This window comes from Mytilus galloprovincialis, chromosome 5 (assembly GCF_965363235.1).
Source record: "Mytilus galloprovincialis chromosome 5, xbMytGall1.hap1.1, whole genome shotgun sequence".
Lineage (NCBI taxonomy): Eukaryota > Metazoa > Mollusca > Bivalvia > Mytilida > Mytilidae > Mytilus > Mytilus galloprovincialis.
In genome coordinates, this window is record NC_134842.1 from 99130762 (window position 1) to 99147504 (window position 16743).

Genomic DNA, 16743 nt, shown 5'->3' on the forward strand with positions numbered 1-16743 from the left:
AATTAAGTTTCAATCAAGTACACCATTCTAATGCACACATGGTTTTTCTATACCAGAGACACATTAATCGAAAATCAAGATATACAAGACAAAAACGTACAGCACACATTTTAATAAATCTCGATTAAAAATAGTAAGCTCGTCACACAAAATTCAGTCAATAAAATAATTATTTCAAATATTCAACTATTTTCTATATAAAAAAATTATAAATTTACTTTCAAGTTTTGGGAATTGATTTCAACTTTGATCACAATTAAAAATGCGAAGATTTCCTCTATTTTCTGTGAAAGCTTATATACTCAACTTATAAATATTACTGCCTGATTATGCACGAACTATAATTGTAACTGGACAATAATTAAACACCAATCAATCAAATAATATTTATTTAAATACACATATCATACTACTTTAAATGGAATACAATTTAGCGTTCAATCTTTAATTTTTCATTAGGGTACACATCATGGACGGAAACAAAATTTTCAAATGTATATATTGCCAACTACAATGAACTAACCACACGAGATTTCGGAGAGATTATAGACCATAACATAATTAAACATGGTGATGTTTTGTGAAACAAGTAACACAAGTAGTGAGAAATGCATTTTATTTATACTATTTGGCCTCTGGAACCACAATAAGCACGTTTTTACTGGTATGAGCAGAAATTCTAAGAAATAGTTGCTGAAAATTACTGACATGTTGACAATGTTCACTGTTTGTATTCGTTTTTCGTCGAAATTAATAAAAAAAAAAAATAACTCAATGAACCTTCATTTTATACAAGCGATCGTGTTTATCTCTTCAGCACTGGACTGTTTTCAGTGCAGGACATTACACCTCTGGACTTTGCTCTACAACACTTTATTGACATCTACAGTGCCAAAATTCACATCTCCAGCGTTTAACGTTTAACTCTTTACCGTTCCTATGACCCGAATTCGAGTCCTAAGCACTTTTTTGCGTAAAATTTGGATTCAAACCTGAAGTTCTTTCCCATTTGACTATCAACAGATTTCACCAAGGGCTTAAATGAAACCTGTGAGTTTCCGATACACGTTTAAATGGCAGTTGTGTATTTTGGGGTTGATCTTTGTGGTTGAATAAAGCAATTAAGCTATCATCGTTTTAAAAAAAATCATCTAAAATTTTATAATAGAAAAAACTTTAGAATTGTGTTAATCTCGAATTATGAAAATATTGTGTTTGGTTGCTATAAACCGCAAAAATCGGTCCGTTATGGATCTTTTTCTTTCAGGTTTGTGTTGAGCTTTATAAAATGAAGGTTAATTGAGTTATTTTTTTTTTTTATTAATTTCGACGAAAAACGAATACAAACAGTGAACATTGTCAACATGTCAGTAATTTTCAGCAACTATTTCTTAGAATTTCTGCTCATACCAGTAAAAACGTGCTTATTGTGGTTCCAGAGGCCAAATAGTATAAATAAAATGCATTTCTCACTACTTGTGTTACTTGTTTCACAAAACATCACCATGTTTAATTATGTTATGGTCTATAATCTCTCCGAAATCTCGTGTGGTTAGTTGGCAATATATACATTTGAAAATTTTGTTTCCGTCCATGATGTGTATCCTAGTGAAAAATTAAAGATTGAACGCTAAATTGTATTCCATTTAAAGTAGTATGATATGTGTATTTAAATAAATATTATTTGATTGATTGGTGCTTAATTATTGTCCAGTTACAATTATAGTTCGTGCATAATCAGGCAGTAATATTTATAAGTTGAGTATATAAGCTTTCACAGAAAATAGAGGAAATCTTCGCATTTTTAATTGTGATCAAAGTTGAAATCAATTCCCAAAACTTGAAAGTAAATTTATAATTTTTTTATATAGAAAATAGTTGAATATTTGAAATAATTATTTTATTGACTGAATTTTGTGTGACGAGCTTACTATTTTTAATCGAGATTTATTATAATGTGTGCTGTACGTTTTTGTCTTGTATATCTTGATTTTCGATTAATGTGTCTCTGGTATAGAAAAACCACGTGTGCATTAGAATGGTGTACTTGATTGAAACTTAATTGGAAAACAATGACAAAATTTATGTTCACTCTTATTTATATATTTAATACATCAATATTAAGTGAAGAAATAGAAAACAATGAAATAAATATGCAATCTATTTTATTATTTTGCCCGAGTGACTGTACAGAAAGGCTCCGAGCGAGTATACAGCTGGCAAGCAAGCGATTGTACAGTCAATAATATTAACCAACATCAAGAAAATTGATTTATTTAATTTTCTACTGAAACAATCGTTACAGAACTTTCAGAATGATTAGACTATATATCACCAAAGACTTAATTGTAAAAATTGGTGAAGTTGTGAATATCCTTTTGATCTTTTTTTTTAAATTTTATTCGCTGTTGATGAAAACTTTTGAGCGATTTACTGGGAGCTCAACCGTTTAATAGAAAACGTCTGGCTGTATATGTCGCTTATAGCATTTGATTGGTCTATATATATGTGTAGAATGTTTTCAATACCAAATCTTTAAACAGAAACTTAATAGTGTAACGTTTGCGTTAATCAAAACTTTCATTCCTCAAGTTGTTGTTTTTCGAATGTCGGAGCACTGCTTGACAGTCTCCCGAATGACCAAAATATTAAAACACCGTACAGTTCCATTCCCACACTGTGGTATCTTTTTTCTTTGAAGCCTTACTTCGACGTCGAAGTAAGGCGTCAAAGAAAAAGAAAATATAATAGCCTTTCAAGACGTCATAATTATTTGGACTATCAAGGCCAGGGCTGCCAAAAATGCGTGAGACTCGCGCATGTTCATGCTTTTTTGCAGCAGTATCCTTGGATCAATTTTTTCCTCTTTGATCTTTTTTATTTTGGCCAAATCTCACGAATTTTCTTAATGAAAAGTTGGCAGAACTGCTATACATGTGTCAATATTAACTATATGGCAATCGTATCCCTCAGAGCATTCTGCTCTTTGATTTCCTAATTATTAATCATCAATGATCATGCTTATGCTTTTATTATTCAAATTATATTTTGAATTGTAGACTATTATTGTGGGCTTATATACACTGAATTAATAGAAGGACCGCTACGAGAAACAGACCTACTACATAGATTAGTAAAACTGGATGTGTTGGCAGTAGAAGTTAGACAATGTCTGGTGTTGATGGAGAAAAATGGGTCAATATGTAAGACTGGGAATAAAGAAACTGTATGGCAGTTAGATTCAGAAATACATAGTGGAGACTTTTCAGAGGATTCAGATCCTTCAGGATCATCCTTAAATGGTAATAGAAAAATAAAAGAATATATATATATATATGGCAGACAGTCAGGGGTACTACTTGTACAAGTAATTTTTATACGACTGCAAAAATTGAAAAATTTTTGGTTGTATATTGGTATGACATTGTCGTCGTCCGTCGTCTGCGTCTGAAGACATTTGATTTTCGCACTCTAACTTTAGTAAAAGTAAATATAATTAAATCTATGAAATTTAAACACAAGGTTTATGACCATAAAAGGAAGGTTGGGATTGATTTTGGGTGTTTTGGTTCCAACAGTTAAGAAATTAGGGGCCAAAAAGGGCCCAAATAAGCATTTTTCTTGGTTTTCACACAATAACTTTAGTATAAGTAAACAGAAATCTATGAAATTTTAACATAAGGTCTGTGGCCACAAAAGGAAGGTTGGGCTTGATTTTGGGAGTTTAAGTCCCAACAGTTTAGGAATTAGGGGCCAAAAACAGGTCCCAAAATAAGCATTTTTCTTGGTTTTTGCACAATAACTTTAGGATAAGTTAATAGGAATCTATGAAATTTTAACACAAGGGTTATGACCTCAAAAGGAAGGTTTGGATTGATTTTGGGAGTTTTGGTCCCAATGAATTATAAGGGGCCAAAAGGGTCCAAAATTAAACTTTGTTTGATTTCATCAAAAATTGAACTATTGGGGTTCTTTGATATACCGAATCTAACCGCGTATTTAGATTTTTAATTTTTGTTTTCAAATTGAACTACATTAAGGTCCAAAGGGTCCAAAATTAAACTTAGTTTGATTTTAACAGTCTTCACACTGAGTGGCAGCCCAGGCAGCCCAGGCTGGTGAAATTGCTCTCGGGCCTGTAAAAATAAGACCTACAGGCCAACAGAATCTAACTAAAAATTTTCAAAAATTGAGCTACGGGCCTGTAGATTTAGCAGTTCAGCGTGAAGACTGTTTTAACAAAAATTGAATTCCTGGGTTTCTTTGATATTATATACTGAATCTAAACATGTACTTCAGTTTTTATACGCCTGTCGTCTTTTAGACGGGACGTATTATGGTATACCATTGTCCGTCCGTCTGTCTGTCCGTCCGTCCGTCCGTCTGTCTGTCCGTCCGTCTGTCTGTCCGTCGGTCTGTCCGTCCGTCGTCCACACTTCAGACAATAACTCAAAAACACTTTCACCAATTTCCATGAAACTTAAGTGAATTGTTTATATCTATTGACGTAAGCTCCCTTTCGTTTTTTTTTTAATTTCAGATTTTAAGTTTTGGATTTATGGGGCTTTATTCATAAAAAAGGGGGGATTTTCAACACTTCGGACAATAACTCAAAAAGGCTTTCACCAATGTCCATGAAACTTTGGTGAATTGTTTATATCTATTGATGTAAGCTCCCTTTCAATTTTTATAAATTTCAGATTTTAAGTTTTGGATTTATGGGGCTTTATTCATAAAAAAAGGGGGATTTTCAACACTTCGGACAATAACTCAAAAAGACTTTCACCAATGTCCATGAAACTTTGGTGAATTGTTTATATCTATTGATGTAAGCTCCCTTTTAATTTTTATAAATTTCAGATTTTAAGTTTTGGATTTATGGGGCTTTATTCATAAAAAAAGGGGGATTTTCAACACTTCTGACAATAACTCAAAAAGGCTTTCACCAATGTCCATGAAACTTTGGTGAATTGTTTATATCTATTGATGTAAGCTCCCTTTCAATTTTTATAAATTTCAGATTTTACATTTCTGTGTTATGAATTTTTATGCTTAAAAAAGGGGGGATTTTCAAATTTTGGGACAATAACTAACACTTTCACAAAATTTTATGCAACTTTGATAAATTGTTTATATCTATTGACATAAGCTCCCTTTCCATTTTTATAAATTTTAGATTTTACGTTTTCTTAAGTAATGAATTTTATACCTAAAAAAGGGGGATTTTATAAAACTTTGGTGAATATATTAATGTAACATCCCTTTTGATTTGTATATATATTTCTAGTTGATCATATAAATTCATTTAAAGCATAAAAGACAAGTTAAAAGAGCAACGGGCGTATCATGCGCTAAAGCGCAGCCCTTTATTATTTGATTTTGGGCCCAGTTTTCAAGTTGGTCCAAATCGGGGTCCAAAATTAAACTTTGTTTTATTTCAACAAAAATTCAATATATAGGGTTCTTCAATATGCTGAATCTAACCATGTATTTAGATTTTAATATTTAGGACCAGTTATCAAATTGGTCCACATTGAGGTCTGAAGTGTCCAAAATTGAACTGTATTTGATTTCTTCAAAAATGAATTCTTGGGGTTCTTTGATATGATGATTCTTACCATGTATTAATTTAGATTTTGGATATTGGAATACCACAAAGGGATGGTAAGAATTGTCTTTGGGAGTTATGGCTCAAACTGTCAAGGAATAAGATGCAAAAAAGGGGGGAAAAGGGTTTCCAGGTTAATGGACAATTACTGAAGTACAAAACATAATTTAAAAGCAGTGTAAGGTTGGTAATTGAAACTCATTTTATTGCGAACCCAATTGTACCTTTCCATAGATTCACCTGATAGTTACCTGTCCATTTAAACTTTTGGCAGTTCATTTGTCCCATTGAACAAATACAACAGGTATTGTTTTCTGTAAAGTTTGTTCACTAGGACCTTTAAATTTCTTCTTAGAGAAATCTATCACTCATTGATTAATTTACCAGAGTAAAAAATTGTATCTGCTAAATTAATAGAAATTACATGTTTAACATAAAAAAAACTGCATGTAGTTTTGTGTTTATTATAAACATTTATAATATTTTTTTCAATCTGTTCATTATAAATAATAATTTAATCATAAAAAGTTTGTTTTAAAAAAAAAAAGTATTGTTCCTATCAAAATTTGCATCTTTTAGTTTTGTCTAGTCACTTATTTGAGTAGCAAATTTGAAGTTTTGTCTCAAATTTTGATTTTGTAATTTTAACAAAATTTCAAACACATAGGTTTAAATAATATCTTTTCATTAGTAAAATTGAAAAAAAAAAATTTTTTTGCTTCTTTTAAGTAGCAAGGTTTATGCCTTTGATGCTATCATTTAGCTGCAAATTCAAGTGATCTGGAAGGTTTTTTTCACTATGGGCCAGGGCCCCTCAAAAATAAATTCAATGGGCCATTTTAAAAAATAAGGGGCCATGTTGTCAAATGAGTGGGCCATTTTAATTGACTTCTGTAAAAAAAATTATCAGTATATTTTGGCAAAGAGGTGTTGATACTTACCTTTATGATTTTAAATAAAATCATGGATATTGTTCCTGTGATTTTATAATTTCAATTTCAATGAATATACAGTAACTTCTTCCAACCCCAACAATATTTAAGTCAACCTTTATTTACAATGTTTAAACTGGTACTGTTGCCTTGTTCATGTTCATGTTTTTTTTTCTACATTAAATTTGGGTCTTCGTCGATACCATACTTATTCTAGACGTTCCGTATCAGAGGACATTTCATGCATTTCCTCTGCACTTCTTGTATTATTAAAACTTCATCACGGTGACAAGAATAACAGTATAGAGTACCATTAATTCATAGAACATAACAACAAATCGCTGAAGTCATGTTTACAAAATGTGAAAACGAGCCAAAGACCAAAAAATGACAAGGACAGTTAGGCGTCTTTTATGGAGACAAAAACTATATTCCTAAAAAGTCTTGGGGTTCTTCAATCGAAATAATAGCAAGCTAAACTAAATGAGATTATTATTAGAGTTAAATCTCGTCTGTACTTGCCAAATTTCACAAATTTAAAGTTGTTTTTAAGCAAATATATCATGAATGATGGTTAATTACGTTTTTCGAGTTATCAGTTAGACCGCGAGGTTCTATTATTACAATAGGAAAACATCGAGACGTTAAATCGCATGGTTCTATTATGATAGGGAAACACCCAAGACGTCCCAAAAATATATAGGTGCTCCTATTATTGGAGGAACATTACACAGTTGTGAACACACACATTGCGGCACGGAACACGATCGGAAATTCATTTGACGATATCTAAACATTTCGAAACGAAGTGAAAAATATCGTGCGCCACGTGGGCGCTTACATTTGTCACTGTATGCACCATTTCTTGTCAATATGCGCTATAGGCGCAGGGTGCACTTCCTTCCCGATCACTGAAATTCTATTTTAGTTGAAAAAATGCTGTAATAATGGCTTTACATAATGAACTGATACTTTCTTGACAGATTTTTCCCAGTAATGGGAGTATTTTTCCTGTAAAGTTCAAGGTTTCATCTTTCAGATTATGTAATAAAATTCTACTGTTCGCAATAAAAATTTCACTGTTCCGGGGTGTTGAAATTAGTGGGGGTTATTAAAATAATGATACTTAAAGAAGTGATTTTTGGGAAGGAAATTGAGGTATGATACTTAAACAAGTGATTTTTATGTCATTATCCTAGATTCAGTACAAGGTCATCACCTGAAATGACCTGGTCATCCTGGACAACACAGATGTTGGTTCTGATAAGTTTAGAAACATAATTAGTCCCTGGATCATTAGTAATTTCTATATTTAAAGCTACAGTAAAATTAAATCACTTCTAGTGATTATTTTGTACTACTTAAATAGGTGATTATTAAAGAAAGACAACTCTTAATTCCAACCTTTATGAAAATAATGCTACTTGAATCCGTGATTTAGAAAATCACTTATTTAAGTAAGTCCCCTGACTGGTTATAGAATACTTTTAAGAAGGCCTTAATATATAAACATCACCATTTTCAGGGTTTTTTGTCATTTTTTTTTCCAAATAGGAATAATTTTGATTTTTTTCAGAAATCTACTTTTATTAATGTTTGAATCAGTGTTTACATTCAACAGATTGAAAATATAATAAATTCAATCTCATATGCAGTTTTTATGCCCCACCTACGATAGTAGGGGGGCATTATGTTTTCTGGTCTGTGCGTCCGTTCGTTCGTTCGTCCGTCCGTCTGTTCGTTCGTTCGTCTGTTCGTTCGTTCGTCCGTCTGTCCCGCTTCAGGTTAAAGTTTTTGGTCAAGGTAGTTTTTGATGAAGTTCAAGTCCAATCAACTTGAAACTTAGTACACATGTTCCTTATGATATGATCTTTCTAATTTTAAAGCCAAATTAAACTTTTGACCCCAATTTCACGGTCCACTGAACATAGAAAATGAAAGTGCATGTTTCAGGTTAAAGTTTTTGGTCAAGGTAGTTTTTGATGAAGTTGAAGTCCAATCAACTTGAAACTTAGTACAAATGTTCCCTATGGTATTATCTTTCTAATTTTAATGCCTAATTATATTTTTTATCCAATTTCATGGTCCATTGAACATGGAAAATGATAGTGGGAGTGGGGCATCCGTGTACTTTGGACACATTCTTGTTATTAATAGAAAACATGTTATTTCCATCAAAATGATCTATGTATAAATAAAAAAAGTAAGAAGAGACCACATGACATAAAAGTTAACAACTAAATTATATTCCATACAGAAAGGAGGCATTGCAGGTTTTTCAGGATGTGTATTACATACAAGTGTTCAGTCCAGGCAATTACTAAAAACTGTAATGATAACATTAAAGTGAGAGTAGACTAGTCCTACATATAACCATTCTAACTGTCTGTATGACTAGACAGGCAGAAAGGAAGGTAGTACACATGGTATAGTTAACTTTAAAATGACTTCACAGTTCAGCTAACAAGCAAGGTTACATGTTAACCAAAGATATTAACTTTAATGTTTTGCTGAAATTGATATTCTCAGTTTTACTGCTGTGTCTGATTTCTTCACCAGCAATTAAAATCTGATTTCTTAACTACTATTTCAGCCTATAGAGTAATAGTAAATGTGCTGTGTGCCATGCACAACTAGTAAATATCAATTTTGGATACATAGATCATTTTGCTGCCAAGGTCCATTTATAGCAAAGAATGTTGGCAAATCTTATATCACAACACTGTTTATCCATCTATCAGTCAGGGGTACTACTTGTGGATTTTTTGCATTGCTATATAAATATAACATGTATAACATGTACATGACATATATTTGAAGTTAGAATGTCAAGATATTATTTTGCAGATTTGTGTGCAGGGATTGAAAACACAAGTTTAGAAAGCAATACCAGTGACAATACAGTTCCAAAGTCATCTTTAGGCATAGAAAGTAAATATTACAAAGTTATTAGTGATGTAATTATTTACTGTACATGTATGGTAAGTTGGGCCATGTATTTTGTTTTGTGAAAGGGTTATCTACAATTTCTTGGTTTTAACTCGAAAACGAAAGGAATTTCATGCCATGGCTTGAATATTTAAAAAAGAAGATGTTGTATGACAACTATCCACAAAAGACCAAAATGACTCAGACATTAACAACTATAGGTCACTGTACGGCCTTCAACAATGAGCAAAGCCCATACCGCATAGTCAGCTATAAAAGGCCCCAATAAGATAATGTAAAACAATTCAAACGAGAAAACTAACGGCCTTATTTATGTAAAAAAAAAATGAACGAAAAACAAATATGTTACACATAAACAAACGACAACTACTGAATTACAGACTCCTGACTTTGGATAGGCACATACATAAATAATGTGGCAAGGTTAAACATGTTAGCGGGATCCCAACCCGCCCCCTAACCTGGGACAGTGGTATAACAGTACAACATAAGAACCAACTATAAACATGATAAAAATCAGTTGAAAAAGGCTTAACTCATCAGATGGACAAAAATACAAGTAGACGTGGCCCGGTACTTATACATCCCGACACAAAAAGACACAATGAACAGATCTGAGAGTACTCACAGTTATCTGACAGCTAGTTCAAAGCCACTAATAACTAATAAAAAAATCATGCATCTAAGACTAAACACTTTTATCAGTCAAGTATATTTATAAGGCATTTCAGTTATCACAGACATTACTGTCATGACTGTTGGTTTCAACAAAAATCAGCTGCTGTTTGTTTTGTATAAAAGATCTTGTTTGTGTGCAACATGCTAACATTATTATTTGCACCATTTTCGGTGAAACAAAGTAGGAATCCAAAATATGTGGAAATATTAATTAAATTCTGGAAAAAAAACTTTATTCCAGACAAAGTTAACGAAATCACAAAAGATCACACAAGATTATAAGGCCTAAATTAAGATATTGTTTGTTTGCCCTTTTCCGACCCTATTTTTTAAAACAGGGTAGGTCACTGTACATGTTGGTAGGTAGGTAAAATATTTTAATTTTCTTTCCCAAAAAATAGCTTGGCTTGGTACATTTTTTGTCATGGGTAGGCATGTAGGTATAATATTTTATCTTATAGATACACATTTTTCATGATATCATTTTTGTCTGTATTGCTTTTGTTTAAGTATGATTTTACTGATATTTACTATTATTAAAGTTTCTAGTAGTTATGAAAAAAAATTATCATGTAGAATGTTAAGTTAATTCATATGCACTACTATTTTTTTTCAAATATCAAAATATAGGGCTGTGCGGCATATTTTCAACGTGTATATGCTTGGAACTTTTAAGAGTTTTAACTTGCACTAATATTCTGTACCTTGTACACGTAACTCGACCTGAAGGTTTATTAATATCATATATTCCCCTAGCATGGTTTGTGAAACAGTTGTACAATGTGCAATCTATAGCATGTTTTTTTGCAACATTCTACCAAATTTATCAAAATTTGAACTTAAATTATCAAAGATGATATCTGTGAAATAAAAAGAATATTTGACTACAATATAAAGCCACTGCCCGGCAGTGCATTTCCCACCATCATCGTCATGTAACCAGTTGAAAGAGCTAAAACTAAGCATTTGTCTTATTTTGGGACAATTCTAGAGACTGAGTTTAAATTTTCGTGTGTTTCCAATAAAAATCAACAAGACTTGAAACTCAATTGTCACATATTTTACATAGCATTTATAAATGGTCTGTAGCATTTACAATGATTAATAAATGGTCTGTAAGGAAAACTTGGCGATTTTACTGCCAAATATTCTCCAATTTACAGGACTTTGGTTCATGTCAGATATAAATAAAATGTCAAAGCTGGTCAAAGGCAGCGTTAATAACATAACCATCTTGATCTAGGGATCACCAAAGGCCATCCCTACATAGGATACAAAGTCTGTTTGTATTGGACGAACTTTTTTAAATGAATCCTGCTCTTCCAAGTATAAAGACACACGGCCTAGCCTGTTGAAGATCAGATGTGCATTTTGTGTTTCACATGAAGTCAAAAATGAGTATCACCTCAGGGAAAAACTCTTTTGATATTTTGGTTCAAAAATGGTTTAAATTATGAAAAATTGCCATCGTTAGGCTAACACTGGAAGCATTTATATAATTACATGCAGTTTTTGAAAGAAATATTTAATATTTTTATTAAATAAATGGTGTTTAAAAACTGTATAATTTTCTTTAATGGTTAGCTTCAAGACATGGTCACCAGTGTCAGGTTTTTGAACAATGACAAAGACAACAAAATATATTTAGAATTATTTGAATATCAAACTTTTTAATTGAAAAAAAAATGACAAGAACATGTTTAACTCACAGTTATTTAAAACAACAGTAGCTTTCTTTGATCATTAATCGTATGTGATAAAACTGTATCTAAAATTATCTATAAACAACAAAACTTCCAAAAAAAACCTTTCTTTTGGTGTATAGAACATTAAAATAACTTGATAAACAATCAAACTTAGCAATACAATTTATATATGTTTTGTCTATGGACAAGACATTGTATTCATATTTAATGAAATGCATTATTAAAACCTAATTTTGATATAGCTGAAAGTGTTCTCTTGAAAAAAAAAACATACATTTTATCAGGTTTATCTATCAAATGATGCTTAATTTCGAGGAAAATGGAAACAAATACATTTTGATAATGTCAGCGGACAAGACATTTCATTGATATTCAATTAAATGCTTTCAAAGATGATTGTTAAAGTTAAGATTAAAAGTTACTAATTAAATTTTAAGCTGTGTTTTTTAAATTTTAGAAAATATAAAAATGTACCCATAATTCTTTACATATATCTCAATAATTTATTGATTAAGCCAAAATGAAGACACATTCTTTTAACTGAAATTCATATATCTGACTGTTTAAAACAATCAAACTATTATTAAAACTCAATTTTGACATAGTTGAATGTGTTCTCTTAAAAAAATAACATACATTTTACCTATCAAATTAGGCTGAACTCAAGGAAATTGGATACAAATATATTGTGGTAATGTCTACGGACAAGACAATTTCAGTTAAAAAAAAAATCTGTTAGAATTAATTGTGACTATATTCATGTTAAAAATACTGAGTTTTAATTTGAATAGATAACTTTCATCACCTATAAATAAGATTTAAGTTCCATAGCAGACAAATAATCGAATTTAATACTTGTTATGTACAAGTGTCTTGTCCGTAGACACTTCCTCATCTGCTGTTAATACTGAAATGCAAAAGATAAAGTTAGAGAGAGAGAAATACTTTTTCTTCATTTGATTTAGTTAATCTTTTAAGGTATGCATCATCTGGAATAAACAATATTGAAGTAAAATAAGGTATGCTTTATATGACTGATAATCTGACACTTTTTAAAATCCACTACTGTAAAGTAATTTTACAAAAATGGAGAACACTTAAATTACCATTTATTTATTAAAAATATAATATTTCTAAGTTTAAACAACACATAGGACTAATTAAGACCCATAAAGCCAAGCAATATTGATAAAAAGACATGTCTACGGACAAGACATGTGTCTACGGACAAGACATTCTGACATATTTTTGAATTTTTTCCTCTTTTAATAGATGGTAGAAAAAAATGTTAGTAGTGTTTTCATATCTACAAAAGAACAGGAACTTAGCAATGCAACATTAATGTAATTATGCTTCCAGTTTACTAGGGAATGCATGTCTACGGACAAGACATTTTTTAACTTTATTTGTATATCCAACTTTGATGGCATATATCTCCAGCTAGGGTACTGCAAATTTGATAAATGAGGTAGTTTTTGATAATGTATATACTAGAAGAGAAAACAAAACACATAATAGCATACATTTGATTTATTTTTCTCTTTTATCACTACACTGAGCAAGCTAAAAACAAAAGTACAAAATTTCATAACAAGCGCATAGTATTCAACTTTTTATCATAACTTTGTAACCACTGAAGATTTTTTGTTGCAACAACCAGTAAAAGAAAGAAGAATAAATTGTCTATATAACAGTGAACCAATAATGTAGTTCAAATTAAGTTCACTTATTAACTATCAATTGATAAAAACAGGTAAATTTTAAATGAAACAACATAACGTGAAATTTTGCCCATTTTCAGCGTGTATTTTAGTGGTTTTTTTCAAAACGGTAACACCTATACATGATATTTGAAATTCATTGTGAAACCCTTCATTCTCTTCTTCAGTTCAAAGATGTATTACTTATGTAAAGTTTATCTCCTTGTCTTTACAAGCCTATAACATAGACCCAATATGAATTGCACATCTGATCTTGGCTAGGCAGACAGGGCAACATTCGTCATATCATGATTTCAAAACTTTCAACATCAATTTCAATCAAATGCTTTGAATCTATAAATGCAAGTGTTACAGTGTGTTAATGCCAAACACTCATGTGATATGAAACTGACTTAACCTTATACTGGGAAAATGAAACCCAAGGATTCCGGTAAAAAAGTTTTGAGCGGGAAATACAAATACCGGTAAATGATTTTCGTTAGGAACGGAAAAAAAATAAAAATAAAATATTGCTGGTAAATACAAATAAAAGATTTTCTGTCGGAACGAATTTATAGGGTCAGTCGGTAAAGGGCAAACAAACAATATTTTAATTTAATCCTAACAAAAAAACAAAGTGGTAAATTTTAAGATATCTGAAGGTTAAGGTCCCGGCGCCATAACTCTTGAATAAAAATTCTAAATATTTCCCAAAATAGTCTGTTGTTTATAAGATTGCTAAACTGTGAAAGTACTTTTATTTTCGGGGGGTACAAATTTTTCGTGGTTTTCATGGATGACTTTATCCACAAATTTAAGTGTCCAATGAAATAAAACAACCATTGTCCAAATCAAGACATGGAAAGATCCCCATCGGTAGGTTTGACTACTGATATGATCTAGAGAATTTATTGAATAATGCCAAGTCTGAGAATACTTCAATAGCAGTCACAGAACTACAACCCCATGCAGGATTATACCCTTTTTGATCTTTTAATTCTCATAAACATGATAAAAAATAGTATTGATCGCTGAAAGTCAGATTTCCCTTATTGATATGCTAGTATGATAAAGTGTTCATTTTACATCCTCATAGTTCTCGTACATAATGTTAGATATTAATTTCATGCTGGGCTTGATTTTGATAAGAATTTTTTGACAATTCAAGATACGTTTATTTACACGGGTCAAGGTTTACTTTGCAATTTCCTTCAATCCAGATCTAGACTATTTGTAACCTTTTTAACCGGATTTTTGTGACAAAAATGTCGGTTATTGAATTGGGGATGTACGGCGGTCGGGCGGGCGGGCGGCAATCAAATGTTGTCCGTGCATTAACTCATGAACCGTTCAACCAAAGCTTTTAAAATTTTAATTTGTTGTTACTGACAACTAAATGAAGGTCAAGTTCAATAAAAAAATATGGTTCTTGAAAGATTGAAAAATGGAGTTTCCAGTCGTGTCCGTGCATTTACACATGAACTGTTCTACCAAAGCTTCTCAAATTTTAATTTATTGTTACTGATGACAAAATGGAGGTCAAGTTCAATAATTACGATTTTGACTTTTACCATTCAGGAGTTATGGTTCTTGAAAGATTGAAAAATGGAGTTTCCAGTCTTGTCCGTGCATTTACGTATGAACTGTTCTACCAAAGCTTCCCTAATTTTAATATGTTGTTACTGATGACAAAATAGAGGTCAAGTTCAATAATGACGATTTTGACTTTTACAGTTCAGGAGTTATGGTTCTTGAAAGATTGTAAAATGGTGTTTCCATTCACGTTGTTGCATTTACTCATGAACCATTCAATCTAAGCTTTTCAAATTTTAATATGTTGATACTGATGACAAAATGGAGGTCAAATTTGATATTGACGATTTTCACTTTCACCATTCATCAGTAATGGCTCTTGTGATAGTGCCAGGACACAAATAAATGTTAATAAATCCGGTTTACTGTCGTTGTGATAGCTTCTTGTTTCATTTTGTTGTCGAGCCTGCAACTTTTGTTGCAGAAAGCTCGACATAGGGATAGTGATCCGGCTGTGGCTACGGCAGCTACGTCGGCGGCGGCAGTTTTAGCTCACTTCTTAAAAGCTATATATTTTAGAAGGTGAAAGACCTGGATGCTTCATATTTTGTATATAGATGCCTCATGTTATGAAGTTTCCATCAGTCACATGTCCAATGTCCTTGACCTCATTTTCATGGTTCAGTGACCACTTGAAAAAAAAGTTTTTGTAACGTTGAATTCTCTCTTATTATAAGTAATAGGATAACTATATTTGGTATGTGCATACTTTGCAAGGTCCTCATGCCCGTCAGACAGTTTTCACTTGACCTCAACCTCATTTCATGGATCAGTGAACAAGGTTAAGTTTTGGTGGTCAAGTCCATATCTCAGATACTATAAGCAATAGGGCTAGTATATTTGGTGTATGGAAGGACTGGAAGGTGTACATGTCCAACTGGCAGGTGTCATCTGACCTTGACCTCATTTTCATGGTTCAGTGGTTATAGTTAAGTTTTTGTGTTTTGGTCTGTTTTTCTCATACTTTATGCAATAGGTCTACTATATTTGTTGTATGGAATGATTGTAAGGTGAACATGTCTAGCGGGCAGATGTCATCTGACCTTGACCTCATTTTCATGGTTCAGTGTTCAAAGTTAAGTTTTTAAGTTTTGATCTTTTTATCTAATATTATATGCCAAAGGTCAACTATATTTGGTGTATGGAAATATATTATGATCTATATGTCAGTCCCGCAGGTTTTATTTGACCATGACCTAAATTGCACGGTTCATTGGACAGTGTTAAGTTTTTGTGTTTTGGTCTATTTTTCTTAAACTATAAGTAATAGGTCAACTATATTTGTTGTATGGAAGCATTGTTAGCTGTACATGTCTGCCTGGCATGGTTCATCTGACCTTGACCTCATTTTCATGGTTCATTGGTCTTTGTTTAACTATCTTGTTTAATGTTAAGTTTATGTGACAGTTGTAATAACGCTTTATACTTAGGACTATCAACATAATATCAATGATTAGTAAAGAAGGCGAGACATTTCAGTGTGTGCACTCTTGTTTTTAAAGTGTTTAATTTTTCAATTTTTCAACTTTTTTTAGAAAACTTAAATCCACGAATTTAAAAACCCACGCACATGTAAA

General features: G+C 31.7%; 1 protein-coding gene across 1 annotated transcript in view; it reads left to right on the forward strand.

The window, feature by feature from the left end:
* The window catches only part of LOC143076868 (uncharacterized), a 46032-nt gene that overhangs the window by 3517 nt on the left and 25772 nt on the right, over positions 1–16743 (forward strand). The window contains exons 2-3 of the mRNA XM_076252758.1: positions 3060–3302; positions 9388–9471. Of these exons, the coding sequence (XP_076108873.1) occupies positions 3060–3302; positions 9388–9471 (327 nt within the window). The remainder of the gene's footprint in view (positions 1–3059; positions 3303–9387; positions 9472–16743) is intronic.